The 19691-nt window shown below is 41.3% G+C and overlaps 1 protein-coding gene across 1 annotated transcript in view; it reads left to right on the top strand.

Annotated features, from left to right (window-relative positions):
• The window catches only part of MYRFL (myelin regulatory factor like), a 114327-nt gene extending 94877 nt beyond the window's left edge, over positions 1-19450 (top strand). Inside the window, exons 16-25 of the mRNA XM_065888160.1 lie at positions 3147-3232; positions 5792-5866; positions 5950-6002; positions 6124-6303; positions 13089-13151; positions 13777-13864; positions 15803-15877; positions 18723-18843; positions 19166-19240; positions 19364-19450. Coding sequence (XP_065744232.1) covers positions 3147-3232; positions 5792-5866; positions 5950-6002; positions 6124-6303; positions 13089-13151; positions 13777-13864; positions 15803-15877; positions 18723-18843; positions 19166-19240; positions 19364-19450 — 903 coding nt within the window. The remainder of the gene's footprint in view (positions 1-3146; positions 3233-5791; positions 5867-5949; positions 6003-6123; positions 6304-13088; positions 13152-13776; positions 13865-15802; positions 15878-18722; positions 18844-19165; positions 19241-19363) is intronic.
• The last annotated feature ends 241 nt before the right edge of the window (positions 19451-19691 follow it).

Below are 19691 nucleotides of genomic sequence, written 5' to 3'. Positions count from 1 at the left end.
GCACCCATTTAATTCAGAGACTTCATGCAGTCACTGTCCTACGCCCCTGTGCATGCAAAAGTTAGTAAGATGTGGCCCCTTCTAAAGAATTGTAAGGTAGCCAGGGAAGATCAGAAGAGAATACAAAGAACAGTTGTACCCGGATGTGATAAATATTGCAGAGGCTCAGAGCACCGTGGGAGTATCATGGGACCCGGGCCTTCAAGGGGGCGTAAGCTTTGGCTAGAAAGTAACAGGTGCTGCTGGAGAGGTTTCAGATGGAATGGCACAAGCCAAGGTCCGGGAGCTGGCACCAGCTTCCTTGAAGGACTAGGTGGGAGTTTGTTAGGGAGGAGAGTAGAAGTTAAGGCTGAAAATATGTCAGGCTCAGTTTCTGGATCACCAGTTAAGGAGTTCATTTGGCAGCCATGAAGACTTTTTGAATAATAACAATAATATCTAAGTTGTATAGTGTATCCTTTCTTTACAGACAGAAAAGGGAGGCAGCATGGCATTGGGGTTAAGATCACAGATTCCGGAACCAAGTGTTTTTTGGTTCAAATCCTGGCTCTGTGACTTACTAGCAGTGTGATCTTGAGTAAGGAACTTAGCCTTCCTGGGACTCATGTTTCCACATCTCTAAAATAGGGATGATAATAGTACTTGCCTTATAGAGTAGTTGAGGATTACTGTGAGGTTAAATAAATTAGCATACATAAAGCACTCAAAAGAGTGTGTGGCACATAAGTGCTATGTAAGTGTCCACTGCTATTTAGTATTTTCAAACCCTCTATTTCAGTGGTTCTCATACTTTGGCATGTATCAGAGTCTTCCAGGGAGCTTGATAAAATACAGGTAATGGTGGTGTTTTGCTCTCCCTGTACTGTCTTTCTAGGAGGTTTTGGCTGTTTCTCCGAGGTTAACTTGCCCTTCCATACACCAACCCCCTAGGTAACCTTTATTCCTCAAAGCCTCCAAGATCCTTGGAGCATTGAAACACAAGCGTACGGGTGGAGAGTGGTCCTCCTGGGTTGAGTGGGGACATTAATGAGCAAAGTGCTGGCTATGAGCAGTTGGTGGGCTTTACCTGATGGTGAGAAGCCTGGCTGGGCCAATGCTGGTCAAGATGATGCTCATTCTGGAGGAAGATTAAGGTCTCATCCACTCCAAAGGGTTCCTCTCCTTTCCTTCTCTTTCTTTACTTCCAAGAGGTAGGTGGGTGATTCCTGCTGTGTGTTGATGATTGGGGCGAGGTGAGAAAGACCTCAGGGTTCGAGTAAAAATTCAGAGTACGTGGAGAAGGGAGAGAGGGAAGGAACAAACACAGGCTTCTTCTGAGAGCCCGCCTCCCCCCACAATTCAGGGTATTATGAAAATTAGTAACATAGAGGTCAAATGGATCATACTGAATAAATGATGCATCATCTCAATGAGTACGTTTATTTTTAAATTTATTTATTTATTTATTTATTGTTTTAATCGGGGTATAGTTGTCTTACAGTGTTGTGTTAGTTTCTACTGTACAGTGAAGTGCAGTTCCCTGTGCTGTACAGCAGGTTCTTATTAGTTATCTATTCTAAACATATTAGCAAACACAGATACTTTTCATTATCTCACTTCTTACAGATTGACAGTCCCCCACCTCACGCTACATGGAAACCTATTGAATCAGAATTTTTCAGGGCATTTAGATTTTTTAACAAACTCCATAGTAATTCTCATGCAGACTTGAACTTGAGAAACATTTCTCTGTTAATCAGGTCACCCAATAACTCTGAAAGGTAGGCAGGTATGATTTTATCTTTCCTATTTTATTGATGAGGAAAATGAGGATCAATGACACTTAGATGACTTGTTCAGGGCTTGACTCCAGGTCTGACCCCAGGTCTTAGGCCATTTTCCTATACAAGGTCAAAGGCTTTTGAGCAAAAGCATGGAGACTTAAAATAATCTGGCAGCTTTGGGGAGTAGGTTGGAAGGGGAAGCCCTTATTCTGAGATTAATACTATTTAATTCTAATCAATTCAGCAAATTTCATTGCATTGAGTTCTTTCTTTGCACAGCACACTATTAGGATGTCCTCAAAACCGTTCCAGTGGGATGTAGGAAAGGTATAAACCAGCCACTTCTTGGTATTCAAAGTGGCTTCCTACTGCACTTATGGATGACTCAGTTATGATAACCCTAAAATTTGGGTACTTGTTAAAAAGCGTGTAGTTAATTCCGCCCCCCTGACCCCCGATATTACATTGAAGAACATTTTCTTTATGCAGATAACCTGCCCAAGAAATTCAAAGACCAATTTTAAACTATTTCTGAACTACCACCATCCTCCAATTCCCTTCCAATCCTGTACCCGCAGAAGGAAGCAAACATAATACTCCCTATTACATTAGTAGGAAACTCATATTTAAGGAGCACCATATTTAACTGGGCAGAAAGCCTCTCGTATCTCCAGCAATATTCCTCACCAGTTGCACAGCTGTCTCTCTCCTATGGTTCTTGGCTCATTCCTTATGTGCAAGCTTTTAATGCCAATATGTACCAGTCCTAAAGGTTTGTCTCACTCACTTCCTAGAGAGTGTAATTTACTTATTTTCATATCCCCCTATAACGTTGCTCATAGTAGTGCTTAATGAATATTTGTTGAATGGATATAAGAATAAATAAGGCATAGGCCCAGAACAGTCCTCAAAAATAGGTGGCAGCATTGGAAAAAATTGTATATGATTTAAGGAGTAATTAATAGTATTTCATGCCACAAAAATCTTTTCTACAATTTGTCATGCTGCCTGAAGTTCTTCCATTGGGATTTATTCTATTATGTCTTGAAGACTTTTTGATTTTCAAAAGTAGCCTATTAAAAGAAATGGACCTCTGGGTTCTGACAGTATATTGTCTGGTAGGTCTTCTCTCATAAAACTTCAAGAAAAAGCACTAATGAATGGCACAGACAGTTGTCCTGCAGGGAAGAGAGAGTGTAGCCTGGAGTGCCAAGAAAAGGGAAGAACTTGGCTTTGAAAGGACTTTGTTTTCAGAGGCAGAGAGGAGGAGGGAGATGTAGGCTGAAGGGAGCAGCGAAGATCCCCTGGGGAGTGAGTCTTCAGGCATCCTTCTCAAAGTTGGCATCACTGATTTTTCATTTCTCATTGCTGAATTTTTTATAGGTTTCTTTTTCAGGAAAAAAACAGTCGTGTCCCAATTGGGTTTTCCAGACCTTGGTTATAACTCTCATTGCTGTGATGGCATTTTGGTAAGAAAAACATCAGTGTTGTGCTATGTCAAGCTCTTTTTCTCTTCCCATCTCCCTTTTCTCACACATGAACTGGGGACTGACTTTCTATTTACTTTGAAGACAAGGAGCCCTTTAAACCAGATATTGGCCTTTGATTTAGCTTAGAGATACAAGAGCCCTTTATAAACTCATACTTTGAAGAAAAGAAGCACAGGCTTTCTGCTCTTAAATATGAGATAAAGGATGATCTTTGTTTTTAATCAACTGATATTTCTTACCAGCTCCCTGTGCCTTTCGTGTGTGTGTGTGTGTGTGTGTGTGTGTGTGCGCGCGTATCTTTTTTAGCCTTGCAAATAACTTTCTCAAAATCTTTGCTCTCCTTCCTATCTACTTAGGCGAAAAGAGTGAGTAGGTAATCAGGTACAATCCACTCTCCCATGGATATTCATATTATTAGAATTCTTCTGGATTTTATACCAAAGGAGACTGAGATTACCCCAAGATATGCAATATGATGAAATTGTAGCCAAATGTACTAAGCAGTTAAAGCAAACAAATACATTTGCTATGCAAGCATCACGTGCCTTTTGACTGCCATCCCTCCTCCGCAGGGAGGAGGGGTCATCCTTTACTGGGATGAGGGGTCTTTACCAGGTCTCTGGTCTTCAGGCTCGTGCTGCTGCTATGATGGCTCCTCAGCCTTTGAGCCCGGGTCATCTTTCCTGTGTCCTCCTTCCCTTCTTGTTTTCAGTCTATTTACATGATGGAAGGGGTATTTATCTATCCCTCCAAAAATGCTTTGTAGTGTGGAAAAGGACTAGCTTCTGGGCCTTGTCTCAGAGGAGACAATTATCCTCAGAGGCTAAGTAAGGGATGGTCCCAAGGATGCTTCCAGTTTCTTGATCCAAAGCAGCTTCTCAGTTATAGGAGACATTGTGGGTCTCTCTGTACCCTCCTCTCCCCTCAGCATTTTAACTTTTCACTTGCTACTGCCCACTGCAGGAAGCATCCCCAAGTATTTGACACCACTACATAGAATTCCCAGTAGAAGCTGGTGTACTTTTCTCACTCTCCTAAGTGAACTTGTCTTCTTCTGGGATTCCCAACTCAGGAGAGTGTGAGCATCTACTTTGCACAGACATGCTTAACATTCTCTAGAGACACAGATTCCCATGAAAATCCAATGCAAAGCTTATAGGAAGTCTAATTTTGATATGAAGAGACTGCTTTTTAAATGTGCTTATCAGATCATACAAATTCCAATGTTGTTGACCTCTAAGACCAGAAATGGGAGGTATTGGGCTTAATGTCTTGTTTCCAGCCTGTGGTGTACCTGAGAAGGATCAAAACCCTAAAGAAAGAAGCAGATGTCTATTTCATTCTGTGGTCCTAGAAGTTGCCCAGGCCATGCAATGATGCAGATGGCAAACAAATCAGAAAGAGTATTTAAGGATTAGTAATAGGGAGATAGAAAATGGGGAATGTGGGAGAACAAAGTCAGGGAGACTGGACCACAGCAAGTAGTTGCCAGGGCGACGCCACAAATTCTGTCTAACGGCATCTTTGGAGCTCAGCACCACTTTTCCCAGGCAGGGCTGTGCCCACTGGGCAGTAACCAGCTGCTGCTGAGAACACTCTGGGGATCCTTTCTTCATGAGCAGAATTCAAATGTGTGGCACGTTCCTTTGTGTATATTTAATGATGGTAAATCCACGACCTTTGGTGGGGAAAAAGATATCAGTACTAATGAGGAGTTGAGTCTAGAGAACCAGATGTGACATCAAGCCGGCAAGAGGTCAAGTAAGGTCCCCTGTGTCAGGCCCAGCTCACAGTGGGATTGTAGAGAGAGTTCTAGAGACACCCTCGAAAGAGGAGAATGCTGAGTGTTTGGATGTGTGAGCAATATTGGGAAGAGCTTCCCAAAGCTCAGGACCTTTAAGGTAAGCTTCCTTTTGGCTATATAAGTGCTGATAATTGGGGGGAAAGATACACTCATTATTTTGAAGTCATGTAGTGTGGAAATGGATGCTTTACTGTACTTTTTTCCTTCCTTTGTCCAATTTGGTGTATTGTGCTCTGAAAAGACAGGCAGCAGGAAGATGTAAGAAGCGGCCAAAGGGTTCGGCACCTACTGCTGACTAAACCTGTGTAGCCTTTCATTTCCCAACACCACAGTGTGGATGCCCTCCACCAGGGGGATATGAACTTTGCTCTGAGTTTTTCCTGCAAGGAGCAGAGGGCTGCCTCCAGTGATTTACATGCTTCCTCTTGTAATCTTCCACTAGTGACAGACGTTTCTGAGACAGCTTGCCAGGGCCAGGGGGCTGCTTTGTGGAAAAATCCGTCAGCCCGGAGTAGCCAGGGAGCCTCTGAGCTCCGGGAAGGTTGGGGGCTTTTTCTCACCAGGGCTGAGAGGCAGAACTGTGCTGGCTTCCATGGCGCTTCTGTCAGCCCTGGCCGCCTGCCCCCTCCTCTCCCATCTGTGTGGCCTGGGAGAGGACATCTCTGGCCAGCTGGTTGTGTGAGATATATCTGGAATCAAATCTGCCACATAACTCTTTTTTTTTTTTTTAACAGTGGCTTGACAATAGTCTCCCTTTACATACTTAGCTTAAAAGATCAAGACCGATGTACCCCAAGTCTCCCTTTGAGGTGAGAGTTCCAGTCTTGTTTTCCTTTGGGGAGAAGGATTCTTGAAGGCCTCTTTCATTAATTATTTTGTTCTCCTCCTCCAGCAACCTCACCAGCTCCCAGGATCCGGCTCTGCCACCCACAGCTTCCCCCTTGGGTAAGATCGTCACATTCCTCACCCTCAAACCCAGCCTGGGTTTCATGTGAATTGTCAAGAGAAGAACCAGCCTTTCAGGTTAACCTTGTCACTCTCCTCCCCTCTGTCCAATGCCTTGCAGCACCTAATACATCTCTGGCAACCACACAACCCCCCTTGCAAGTACCAGAGATCACTTTCTGTGAGATCCTGCCATGTCAGGAGACTTACTGCTGTCCCAACTGGGGAACAAGAAGAGGCCTCTCAAGCCCTGTGCAAAGACAGCCCAAGGAGAAGGAGCCCCATCAGAGGCCATGGGCAGGTAAAGAATGTTCAAAGAGTAACAACTAGTGCTTTGAACCTGAGGTTTTTCCCTCCTCACTATTTACTTGGATAGTCTGTTAATGGTTCCACTCTTCTATTTGGGGTGGCAAGATCTTTGAAAACACAAATACACAAACTTGTAATCACTTGTAATATTGAGTTCCCTACCCAGGGATGAAATTTTGGTTGATTCAAGTGAAAGGGTCTCATTTGTTCACTGCCAACCAAGATAGTAATAGTAGCACAAGAGAAGTAATTATGTGAAGATGGGTAGATCTTTTGGCTCACTTAGAACTTATAAAATGATATGGCATCTGGGCTCTCTGCCCAAACTAAAAGGCTATCAAGATTCTAATGAGTTCAGGGTAAGCTTTAAGTCCTTGAAAAAGGCTTCCACTTTCAGATTATCCTCCTCCTTGGGACACACACACACACACACACACACACACACACACACACACACACTGATGCTCTTTAAGTAACAGAATTTTCATGTTAAAAAAATTGGGACTTCCCTGGCGGTCCAGTGGTTAGGACTCTGTGCTTCCACTGAAGGGGGCAGGGGTTTGATCCCTGGTCTGGGAACTAAGATCCCACATGCCGCGCGGCCAAAAAATAAATAGATAAATATAATAAATTATGGAAACTTGATCAAGGACTAAAAGTGTAATTATCTCTGTAAGATCAAATACTATACATCCCAATGTATACTAAGTTATTATTGTTTCTAGAAATCTGTATACACACATTTTAACAAGTGTCTAAAATAATGATGACGATGATGCTAATAATAACAATACATACGTATCAGTGTGACTTATCAATTAAGATGCTGTGGTAACAACTCCCAAATCACTGTGGCTTAATGTGACAAAAATTTATTTGACTCTCTCTATATGTCAAATGTCGATCAAAAGAGGGATCTTGTTCATCACGCCATTCAGGACTCAGCTGACAGAGACTCCTTCTCAGTACATATTTCCACAGCCTCTATAGAGGTGGTAAGAGAATGGGGCAGATTGTGCACTGGCTCTTACAGCTTCCATGTGGGTGTAACACAAGTCACTTCTGCTTACATGTTACTGGCCAAAGCAAGTGACATTGGTCATGTCTAATTTAAAAACAGTTGGTGAAGTGCAGACCTAACACGTGCCTGGAAGAAGATGAGCCAGAATATTTTTGAGTAGACCTAATGACTAATGACATGTAGACTATGGTCAGTGGTTGAAGTTTGGGGGCAGAAGTGTAATTTCCTTTGATATTATTTCATATTCGAGGCTTGAATAAATAACTTCTACAAATCATCATCATCACCATCATCAGTAACACCACATAATGAGGTATTACTATTGTATGCAAGGCACTGTCATAAGTAGGCTACACGAGTAAGTCCTTTAGTCCTCACAAGCTTGAAAGATAGGCACTGTTATTATCCCCCCTTTTTTTCCAGTGAGAAGCTAAGGCACAGAGAGTTTTCCTCCGCACCTATAGGAGGCAATGCTTGTAGTGCTTTTCTCATGAAAGCAATTTTTCATTGAACTTGGGAACAGATGCATCACTATAGAGTGAGGATAAAAGTTCAATGTGAAGGAAGAAATATTCAGTGTCGGAGATCATATCCTCAATAGTTTTAAATATGGAAAAATCCATTACTGTCTCAGAAATGCCCCAAAACCTCCCTTCCCTTTTTAAAGCATGTGGAACCTTGTGGCTGGTAACCCTTTTCCTCACCTTGGGAGTCCACCTTGAGGATACTGGGTGTCATTTTCTGAGAGCAGTGCTCAAATGAGACCATCTGACCCATGTGAGGTGGATAACAATGAATCCTGAACAGGAAGAGGTTGGGAACTGGCCCAATCTTCATTTTCAGAAAGTTTTTTGACCCTTGAGCAAATTCACTCCCATAGCAACCAGCTCTTCACATCAAGGGGATATTGGGAAGAGTAGCCCTTATCAAACCACATGAAGGTTTATTGCCATCTTCTCTTGGACAATGAGTGTCTGCTCATCTTATGTTTCCATAACGATGAGAGACACTGAAGAGACTCCTAAGAAAGAAGATCTGCTCCAAGGTGTCTGGCTGTGTCCTCCTAGACACAACTATCAGCAGCTTCTCTGGCTAAAAACGGAGTTTAAATTCTGCTTTATCAGGCTCTCTGACACACTGGGAAAGTGGTTTCCCTCTTCCCTCTTTCAACTTGAGAAAAAAAACGGAAAGGATTTAAATGTTCTATTTACTATAACCTTCAGGAAACTTGAAAACTCTGGGGGATTTAGAGTCATAGAAGGTCAGAGAGCAGCTACACCAGTGGCTCCGTGACTTTTTGACCCCGAGATTATGAATCCATTATGCTTTTACAATTATTTGACTGAGAAAGTACGTAGAGGGAGAATGTAACTATAAATTCTCTTAAGCTTTTAATCAAATTATTTTTGTTAATTCAACAGCAACATTTGAAAAATGGTACAAATCTATGGGAGAGATTGTTACTTTTCAAGTCCACAGCCAACACCACAGACCCCTTTATGTAATCATCTGGGATTCCAGAGTCCCCAGGTCAGAAGAATCTCTGATTTATACCAATTTACCCATTTTATGACTGATGAAATAGAGGCTGAGGACTTTGCTTAAGATTCTGCAGTGAATTATGAGCAAAGTAGAAATCGAAATCTGGGTCCCCTGTCCCCACCATTCTGCCTCCACTTATTTGGGCTTGGTGTGTGCATGTACCTGGGAACAACTCTAGAAGATGCAGAAAGTATCTACTCTATGGCTCTAGAAAGCCCTTTCAGCACCCTCTGCCCCCTCCCCTTTGCCTACAGCCATTAAAAAAAAATGTTACGGAAATATAGTTGATTTACAATGTTGTGTTAGTTTCAGGTGTACAGCAAAGTGAGATAAAAATATATATAAGATTCTTTTCCATTATTTGTTATTACAAGATATTGAGTATAGTTCCCTGTGCTGTACAGTAGGTCCTTGTTGGTTATCTATTTTATATATAGTAATGTGTATATTTTAATCCCAACCTCCTAATTTATCCCTCCTCCCCTTTCCCCTTTGGTGCTATAAGTTTGCTTTCTATGTCTGTGAGTCTCTGTTTTGTAAATAAGTTCATTTGTATCATCTTTTTAGATTCCACATATAAGTGATATCATATGATATTTGTCTTTGACTTACTTCACTTAGTGTGATAATCTCTAGGTCCATCCATGTTGCTGCAAATGGCATTATTTCACTCTTTTTATGGCTGAGTAATATTCCGTTGTGTGCCTATAGCCACTGAGATGTTGACCCCAGTGTGGGATATTTCTGGGGGCCCGAAGAAAAGCATTTCCCCTCTGCTGCTGCTCCATCTTTTGCCTCTGTCCAGGGCAACATATGACATCAGGGTTCCTAAATCCAAAAGAAGAGAAAACCAGGCAAATATTCTTTTCAACAAGATGTTTCTGAGGCATTTAAGACCAATTACAAATTTAAGAATAAAAATTTTTTAATTAAAAAAAACAAGACTAACTCTCAGTGAGATGTGGAGTAATATTTAATAGTTTACCAAGCCCCAGAACACACTTATGAGCCTCCTTCCTGAGGAGTAAGACTACTAGTAAAATAAGTACAGGGAAATCAGCATTTTTATGACATGCTGAGCTCAAGCCATTATTCTTCCTTTGGGCCTAAGTTGGTTGCTTAAAATGTCTTTCAGAAAGGTTATCCCCTCTTCTCACACTTTAATAAAAGGTTTGCGTAAGACTAATAGGAAGTGGAAAGTGGGTATTTCAAAATATTCAGCTTCTACTCTGAGGAACTGAGTGTGATGCATCAGATTTTAATCTATGGAACTAATAAAGATTTAAATAGGCAGCAGAGTTAGATATTAAAAACTTAAGAGCCTGTGGGAAAAAGCATCAGTGGAGTTCTACAGATTTTAAGAGATTTGGTAAAGACTTTTAAAATCTCACAAAGCAAAGGCATCTGTAATTCATGCTTATTTTGATTTGGAGACCAGACCTCTGAGAAGAGTCAATGACTGAAAGAAAATGTTTCCCTGTGTTAAAGGACTCAGTCGTCGATTGGTTGGGCTCATTGACTTTTTCTTGGCCTGAGCCTGTTTTAATCATGAAAGAAAAAGGTATCCAAGATGTATTGGGAATCAGCCATCAGTGCAGTTTTACAAGTAGTGCAATACACACATTCTACCACAACAGGATATACTTTGGTTGGACACCATCTTAAGTCTCTCCTCTCCAGAAGCTTCTAATTTAGTTTATGGGGAGATCTCATCTGCTGATTGTGAAATATATCTCCAACTTTACAATGGAAACCATTGGGAATGTATATTAAGTTTATAGGGAATACTGCTGGAAGGCACTTGTAAAACGAGAGCCACCCCTGTATGACTACAGGAGAATTGATGGTTTTCCAATAACCAGCCTTTCGGAATTGAATAGTCTTGCCTCAGAGAAGTGACAAAGTCGAGGTGTTTTACAGGAGACTCAAAATTTATTTCCAATTCTGCTTTTGAAAAGCCATTTTCATAATTCTAAGCTGTAAGATTATCTCTCCTCAACTTCACCTTTTTATTACTGTTAAAAAACACTTTATCCCATTAGATGCTAGATCTTAATCACAGGGTTCTACGTCTCCAGGAACCCAGAAATACACTTCTGTGGAAGTAAGACAACTCTGTAGTTCTATTGCCAGACTTTACAATTACGTTTTTCCTGAAAATTCAGCAGGAAAATAGAACAAAAGGTAGGGAAAGAAAACAGACAGGATAGGGAAGTCGGGTTTCCCCTTCTCTTTATGTCTCATTTGCCTTGTAAATAAGCCTTCTATGGAAGCAGTCATAAGCAAAATTCATAGCAGGAGACGTGTGCTCGAAAATTACTATTTGAATAGCTGGAATCCAAGAAATCTGGAGGCCTTTTAGACAGTACGCACATTTTTAGGTAAAGGGAAATATTCAGTTTTCTAGAAAATCACCATATATCAAGGTCCGTTTCTTCTTAAAGGGAAGCATCACGCTGGGGAGGAATTTCAGGAAACTTGCCTCATCTTCAAGTTTTCTCACTTCCATTTGCTAACAGGATGAAGAAGCCCAGCTCCCCCGAGTCCACTCCTAGCACCCCTGCGCACCCATCCCCTAGGGGTGTCTCCTTTGAGTGTGGAAGAGGAAACATTTTTCTAGAAGATACATGATTGGCTTTCCCTCCTCCCTTCCTCTTTTCCTGACTCTCCTCCTTCCATCCTTCCACAGATATGTAGTGAGCCCCACAGTTGAGCCTGGCATTGCCTTATGTGGGGATACAATAGTGAACAAGATGCAGTCTTCCAAAAGCTCACAGTTAGGTTTCTAGACAAGAAAACCAGCCCTTCCACTTAGTGTGAGAAGTACTAACCTGGACAGATACTTAGGAGCGACTAACCCCCAGAAGTCTGCACCGTTGCTTTGCTTTCTACCCTGAAATTCCATACAGAAACTTGTTTTAGCTCTTGTCTCTTTTTCTTTCCCATGAAAGCAGCACATATTGTTTTAACTTACGTCTCTTGTTAAATAAGGTTAACGTCTTTGTGTTTTGCCCCAAATTATATTGAAAAACATAGATATTGTTTAATGAAAATGAAGGACTGCAGTAGAGTACATATACTTGAGAAAACATCTGCAAATTTAAAAACTGACTGCAAAAACTTTAAAATTCTTTTGTTAGGTTTGCTTAACAATTCACTAAATGGTTGCTTTTACCATCCACTTTAAAAAGATACATTTTTTCCCCATAGCCTTAACAATAGTCATCTGAGTGGTTACCTTTTCAATATTGCTTTTAAAATGCCTTTTCGGCTCTGACGGGTCATAACCACTCCCGTGGCTTCCTTCCCCACAAGCGAGCTCTGGCCCCATACCAGTGATTTGAGTCCTCTCCTCTGCTGGCTGCAGCTCAGTTTTTAACTTAAGCTCGCTTTTTTCCTGAGTGGATCACATTATGCTTGGAGTTATAGATGATTCAAAGAATGTTAGTAGAGGTTCCCTATTCTGGAGTTTTTGAAAAAGGGCAAAGATACAAGAAAAGTAACAATCCAGAGGTAATGTGCCCTTTGGTACAGTGATAGAGAAGGTATCACTGATTGATCACCACTTAGAGGATTCGGTAATAATACATGCCGTGGCAGTGGAAGTGGGGGAGCTGTGAGCTGCAGTGAATCTAATCCGGGATGGTGTCTTAGTCGGTGGGGGTTGCCATAACGAAATGCCACAGACTAGGTGACTTAAGCAACAGAAATTTATTTTCTCACAGTTCTGGAGGCTAGAAGTCCAAATTAAGGTGCTACCAGGTCTGGTTTCTTGAGGCCTCACTCCTTGGCTCAAAGATGGCCGCTTTCTCTCTGTGTCCTTACAAGGTCTCTCCATGCAAGCAGGCCTCTTCATGTCCTAATCTCCTCTTCTTATAAGAATGCCACTCGGATTGGATTAGGGCCCACACTAACAGCCTCATTTTAATTTAATTATCACTTTAAAGGCCCATCTCCAAACACAGTCACATTCTGAGTGAGTTACCAGGGGTTAGGGCTTCATGCATAAGAACTTGGAGGACATAATTCAGTCCGAAACAGGTGGCTTTTTGGAGAAGGGTGACAGTAAACTAGCTCTGTATGAAATGGCATAGGGATGTGATGGGTTGAAGGGTGGGGGAAACATTCAACTGACAGAGACAAACTAGGGCACACACCGGGTTTCTTCTCATCCTGAACAAGCTTCAAGACTGACAGACTTTCTTCCTCTTCAGGAGACAGGAGCACATCATTCTTGGCAGGACAGGCGCTAACCAACCTTGACTGGGGGAGCGACTGTAAGTTTGTATTTAAGTGACTCTCTTCTTTGTTTTTGTGGAGCCAGGCAGAATACTAACAAGCTGTGAAAGCATTACTGGAGTAAGGCACAGGGACGGAGGCTGCACTCTGCCACAAACACCCGTGGGAGTATGTTTTGATAATCGACGCCTCCCTAACCATTAAGGAGGCATTAGAAATGGTTGCATACCGCTAGGCCTTTTCGTTGATCTTCATGGATTTTAATAATTTATTTGAACTTCCTGCTCTCTTCTTCTATTTTTCTGCTAAATTTTTAGTTGGTTTTCTGATTTTTGTTGAATCTTTCTTTATTGGCCAGATTGCATATCACATTGCGCTCTCCATTTTCAATAAATCTCAATTTAGTAGGACTTCCACGATCCAGGCATTCTTTTGGATATTATGAGGCTGTCTATTGGAGCTTTTTTTTTTTTTTTCTTAAAATTTACTGTAACAACAACAAAAGCCTTCTCCCCTTTCTTCTCCTTTTTTCCCCCATTTGAATGCAAATAGATCCATTTATCTAGGAAACTCTTATTTCACATTCTGCAATTTGGAGCCTGCGCTGGAGCACAATGCTCTTTTTCTCTGCAGAAAAGTTTACTTTATTTCTTCTCAATTCAGGGGTTGATACAACCATCAGTTCTATTCAGATTATGGAAATCCAGCAAATAATAGATCGTCGGTATTGCAGTAGAAGCCTCCAGTGCGGGTGGGTAAGCCTCCCCATTATCCCCTGATTGTTTCTGGAATTTACTCCGGGCTCTGGGTTTTTGAGACTGGAATGAAAGCTAATGCTACCCGGTAAAACCGATGTGTGCTTACATTGCTCCTTAAGTGAAAACACATTTGTTGCATGGTGGAAGAGGGAATCATAAAATGGTTGGTATTAGCAAATGTCAATAAACCACGGCTCCAAAGATTACAGTCTCCTGGTTTAATGGCTAAGTCCAAAGCTAAAAGCTTAGGGGGCAGCTCTGTGGCTGACTCTCTGAGGCCACATACCATAGGCACAGAGCTGTTAGTTAATTTTATAGAAAAGAAAGACATTATTACTGATGGCTCCAAGTTATGAGTGAGCTGATATTTGTATATTTTAATAACAAGGGATATCATTATTTTAATTGCTGAAAAATATAGCTTATCCTAACCTTTTCAGTTAAGAGAAAAAAATCTGGGTACTGCAAAAGTTATCAGCAATGTTCATCTCTAGTGTATTGCCTGCATCAAGGTAACAATGCATCTAGACGCATAGAGGGCAAGCATAGAAGCTTCAGCAAACACAATATGCAAGTTGTAGGCATTAAGAATAAGGAGTTATTTTTCTTTATTTGATCAGTATTTACTGGTTTAGTTAAGCCTGCTAATATTTAAGCCTGCTAGGTTAAAGGCAAGGCTGTGTATTTTGAATTGGTGTCACAAATCCTACGGATTCTCAGCCTTATTTCTTTTTCAGCCTAATGTACCTTAGGCTTCAGGCTGATGGTCCTGACTTTTGAAAATAACCTGTATGGTGCTTTATGATTTGTTTATGACCTTTACATTCATTATCTCATTGAATTCTCACAAAATCACATGAGGCTGGTATTATCCCCATTTTGCTGTTACAAAACTTGAGGCCCAGTGAGCTTGAAAAAGTCAGAGACAGACATATTTGGTTTGGTAGAATGACATAATGAAGAGTGAGGTGATTTGGGTTCAAATTCCAGCACTTTGACAAGATGTTTATTCTCCCTGCCTACCCGTTTCTCATCTGTAAGATGAGGATACTTACTAGCTAAGGAGTTGGGTGCCTGGAAAGCACACAGATGTTGGGAGGCACGTAGTAGGAAAAGAATTCTATTTACCCAAGCTTCCTCCAGTAGGACAAAGCCCTCCCGATCCCAGTTCAGATCTATTGCTTTTATTTTTGCTTTATTTTTAACAACCCAGTTTAATATTCATTAACGGAAATTTTAAATGATTGGCCCTTTCCCCCATTTATCTGGTTTTAAGTTATTTCTCCATATAATTCAAGGGATGGCCAGTCATAAGAACTTGTATTAGATACAATAAGCCTTTTTGCTAGGGTTTTCATTACAATAGAGATCAATGGAACTCCCCCCTTTCCCTAAGCATCCCTCGTCAAGGGCGGGAAGAATGTCTGTATAAGCATTTCTGTCTTGCAGTTTTCTCCATTACTAAATGGTAATTAGGACTATAATAATTTTAGTTGATTCCAGTTCTGAAAGTACATGATATTTCCTGCTAATGTTGCCTAAAAGGGAGTGGTTTACTGTAAAAAAGCTGGTATTTATTATTTCCAATTTTCCTTTCCAGAGGGATTGTTAGTTTGAGGACTTTGCCTCATTTGTCTTCTGAAATCTGTATCTCCTTAAGGGGAACTGAAGTCATTTCCTATTTGTTTAGTTTTGTGCATATGGTCTGGGATTTGACTTTCTGTCATTTCTTCTGTGTATTTTAACTAACCATAAATCTTTGTGGTATATTTCATATATAGTAAGATCCGAAAGAGATCACTTTGAAATTTAAACTTGATTTTCTGTATCTGTTACGTATTATAGAATATTTCACAGTTTACATAGTATACAAAAAGTAGAAAAAACCCTTTCCTGAGTATTTTGATTTGTGTTTTTTTTTCCTTAATTAGGTCTGGAAATTACAATTACCATATTCCTGTTAATAAGTACACACCCACCAATGTAAAATTCTCTCTGGAAATCAAGTAAGTGCATAGCTGTAAAAGACAATTCTGTTTTTATCATTATTTGAATAACAATACTGAATTTCCTTCACAGTTTGATCAATAAGTTAGGAGGTGGAAAGTTATCAGTTAAAGAATAATGGTTGGGTTGAGAGTTAGGCCAGCTTGAGGGAGGGGTTCTCAAAATGAAGGTTTGGGCCTTCCAGGCTCCCTCCAGTGGGATGGAAAGGCTCTGTGCTGTATACTCATACCTACAAAGTGACAGTGACCCTGGGTTTGATGCTCTCAGACTGCCCCTGGCTGTGTCCCTTGGAATTGGGGTGGGAACTAGAGTAATAGTGTGGCCCTGGCCCCCTGGATGTGGGGGGCTGCACATTTTTGTGAGCTTCTGGGAGCAATGCTAATGCAGACACCACCCCCTTCCCCCAAGGGAGTTGAAAAAAAGAAGTCAGAGTTTGGAGGTGGGCAGACCAGTGTTCGGATTTTGTCTCTGTCACTTACTAATTCTGTAATCTTGGGGAAACCACTTATCCTCTCTGAGCTACTGTTTATTCATTTATAAGATGTGTTTGACATTATACCATAACAAGGAGAGCTGCTGTGAGAATCACAGATAATAACAGTGAAATTAATAACTACCATTTGCTGAGCACAGACTATATGCCAGACATTCTACACTTTACTACTGGGTCATATAATCCTCTCAACAACCCGCTGAGGTTGGCATTTTTTTTTCTAGTTTATATTTTTCAGATGGGAACACTTAGTTTAGAGAGGTCAAAAAGCCTGTCCCAAAACTCATAGTGAGTAAGTGGTGGAGCTGGGCTTCAAATCGGCCCTTCCTTTTAACCATCACTTTCCTGCCTCCCCAGTGACATGAGATATTTAAGAACATTGCCCCTTCCTGGCACATAGCAGGCACTTCATATTATGACTGCCTTTCCTCCAAAAATCACAAAACTCTAATCTATTTTATCAGCTATTTAAAATAATTATGGTACTTTAAGACTTTTGCAGAAATTATGCAGTGAGATACCATGCAGATAGATGGTGTTTATTTTGTGTCTCGATGTCAGTTTCTTCTTTGTCCCTTCCACATTTCCTCTCTTCTCCCTTTCCTTTCTCCCTTTCCTCTGTCCTCCCCACTTTCCCTCCGTTTCCACAGCTCTGTTACTCTTCCTCCATCAGTCCCTCCCCCCTCCCCACCCCATCTCTTCCTGTTTCACTCAGACTTCATACTCCTTCTCTCATCCACTTTGCTTCTACAATGAGCTAATGACACACGCCAACTGCTTGCCTTGGAAAGGTTTGTTTCAAGCAGCTAAAATTCCATGACTTAGAACCCACCATATTTACAGGCAGAGCAAAAGCTAAATGTACTATTCTCTAGCACTCTCTAAGCAACCTGGAACATCGTTTCCTCATTCGTTCCTAGCTTCGATGGAGGGAAATAAGTGAAGTGGTATATCCCCTGAAGTGGCAGAAGGTCATCTTGAACCACTAAATCAGGCTATTTTTTTAAAAAATATAAATTTACTTATTTATTTTTTGGCTGTGTTGGGTCTTTGTTGCTGCTTGTGGGCTTTCTCTAGTTGCGGTGAGAGGGGGCTACTCTTCGTTTTGGTGTGTGGGCTTCTCATTGCAGTGGCTTCTCTTGTTGCAGAGCACGAGCTCTAGGCATGTGGGCTTCAGCAGTTGTGGCGCACAGGCTTAGTTGCTCTGCGGCATGTGGGATCTTCCCGGACCAGGGCTCGAACCCGTGTCCCCTGCATTGGCAGGCGGATTCTTAACCACTGCGCCACCAGGGAAGCCCCTAAATCAGGCTTTTTAGATTAAGAACCATTTTTTTCTAACATGGGTGATCTTAAAATAACACATATACTCAACCAAGATTGTAGGTTGTCCCACTTGTGCAAAAATATTGTTTCCAAAGACAAGATGGATCTCATCCTCTTGATGATGATTCTTGGGCCAGCCTCCAGAGAAGAACCATTCTTTCTGACAGGTCTTCCACCCTGATACTTGAAGGGTTTATAATTCCTAACGGGGCTCACCTGCACATCCCTACCTGTGTTGTTTGCCTCTCTGATTCAAACAATACCTACCCAGAGCAGGAGTCTGCAGAATCTGAAATCCTGGAAACTTCAGATGGAAGCAAATTCAGCTGCCAGTGAAAAGAGAAGGAATACATCCAAAAATTATTTAAAAATCTAGGAAGATAAGAAGTTCTGATGTTGAGGTGATTTAAGTCATGAGATTAGGTTTTAGAGACTGTCATATGTTATCTCAGTTTTAGTTTTAGTCAGTTCCAGGCTACTGTAACAAGAACCCCATAGACTGGGTGGCTTAAACCACAAACATTCATTCCTCACAGTTCTGGAGATTGGGAAGTCCAAGATCAAGGCACTAGCAGATTCGGTGTCTGGTGAGAATCCACTTCCTGGTTGATAGGTAGCCGTCTTCTCTCTATGTCTTCACACGGCAGAATGGATGAGAGACCTGGGCTCCTTTTTATGAGGTCACTATTCCCACTCATGAGGGCTCCACCGTCATGACCTGGTCACTTTCTAAAGGTTCTACCTCCTAACACCATCACATTAGAGGTTAAGATTTAAACATACGAATGTTGGAGAGGACACAAACATTCAGTCCATAACAGTAGTCATCTGAGATTGAGTTTCTGTTATAATGAGATGTGAACTAGTATATTGGCATCCGTGAGCTTTGTGTAATAACATGCCTATTTGGAACTTTGAATGGATTTCCAAGGTATGTTCCCATTAGTCCCTCTTCTTATCAAGATGTAGCCTAGTGGGAGCTGGTAACTTCTTTTCCATTTGCCCTTTCTTTTCTTTGTCTCTTGAAGCACAACAGAGCCATTGATAGTCTTCCAGTGCAAGTTCACCCTTGGAAATATGTGTTTCCATAGTAAAAGGGAAGCCAAAGGCATGCAAAGCCACCAAGAAGTCTCCCAGGAGATAACACAGGTAACGTTTTCCAGCTCCTCGGCATTCTGTCGCCATTCTAGAAGTGTGTCTACAGTTGTGGCACAGCCTCTGTTCTTCACTGAGAGAGATGACATGAGCCACAGGCCAATGTTTCCCTTTGCTGACTCTGATCACAGAGCTTTGTTCAGCATCTTCTGTGCATCCTTCAGAAGCTGCAGACTTTTCCAGCAACACCATCAAAAGCTGTTGTCACAAATACCTCTCCTACAGCAGTCAAGGGAATGCTTTTTCAGCCTATGTTCTTTCCAACTGAGTGTAAAATACAGTTATGAAATGGATCTCTCTTTCATTCATTATTTAGGGATATCAGCACATTTGGAGCCTCCCTGCAGCCCCATTCTTTGACAGCGCATACCATTTCCGGGTAGCTGCGCCGGTAAGCTTTTTTTCCTTTTCCTTTTCAGTGAGAAAGAAATGAGCCATTAGATAAATAAACTTTAGCTACAATTAATTCTTACATTAATCATTCTCTCTTTTCTTTTCCCCCTTGTTCTGACAGGATTTAGCTGACTGTTCAACGGATCCTTATTTTGCTGGGATATTCTTTACAGACTACTTCTTTTACTTCTATCGACACTGTGTCTAATTTATTCAAGTTTGTTTGGGGACTTTACCAAAGAAAAATACTCAAATACAGTTAACGGAAACTTACAACCTCTTGCAACTTCTTTCTTCTCTTTGTAAAACATTCACATTTATTGCCAAAGGGCTTTTTCCAGGCTTTGGCTTCCAACAGTTTTGAGACATTAATGAGGAGAATAAAGTGTTTGCTGGAACTTGAGATAATGTGGTTTGATTTTGCCATGACTATGAGGAAAACGTTTCCT

Source organism: Phocoena phocoena, chromosome 11 (assembly GCF_963924675.1).
Source record: "Phocoena phocoena chromosome 11, mPhoPho1.1, whole genome shotgun sequence".
In the NCBI taxonomy this organism is placed as follows: Eukaryota; Metazoa; Chordata; class Mammalia; order Artiodactyla; family Phocoenidae; genus Phocoena; species Phocoena phocoena.
The sequence above is the reverse complement of the archived record's forward strand: the minus strand, read 5'-3'. Positions and strand labels throughout refer to the sequence as shown.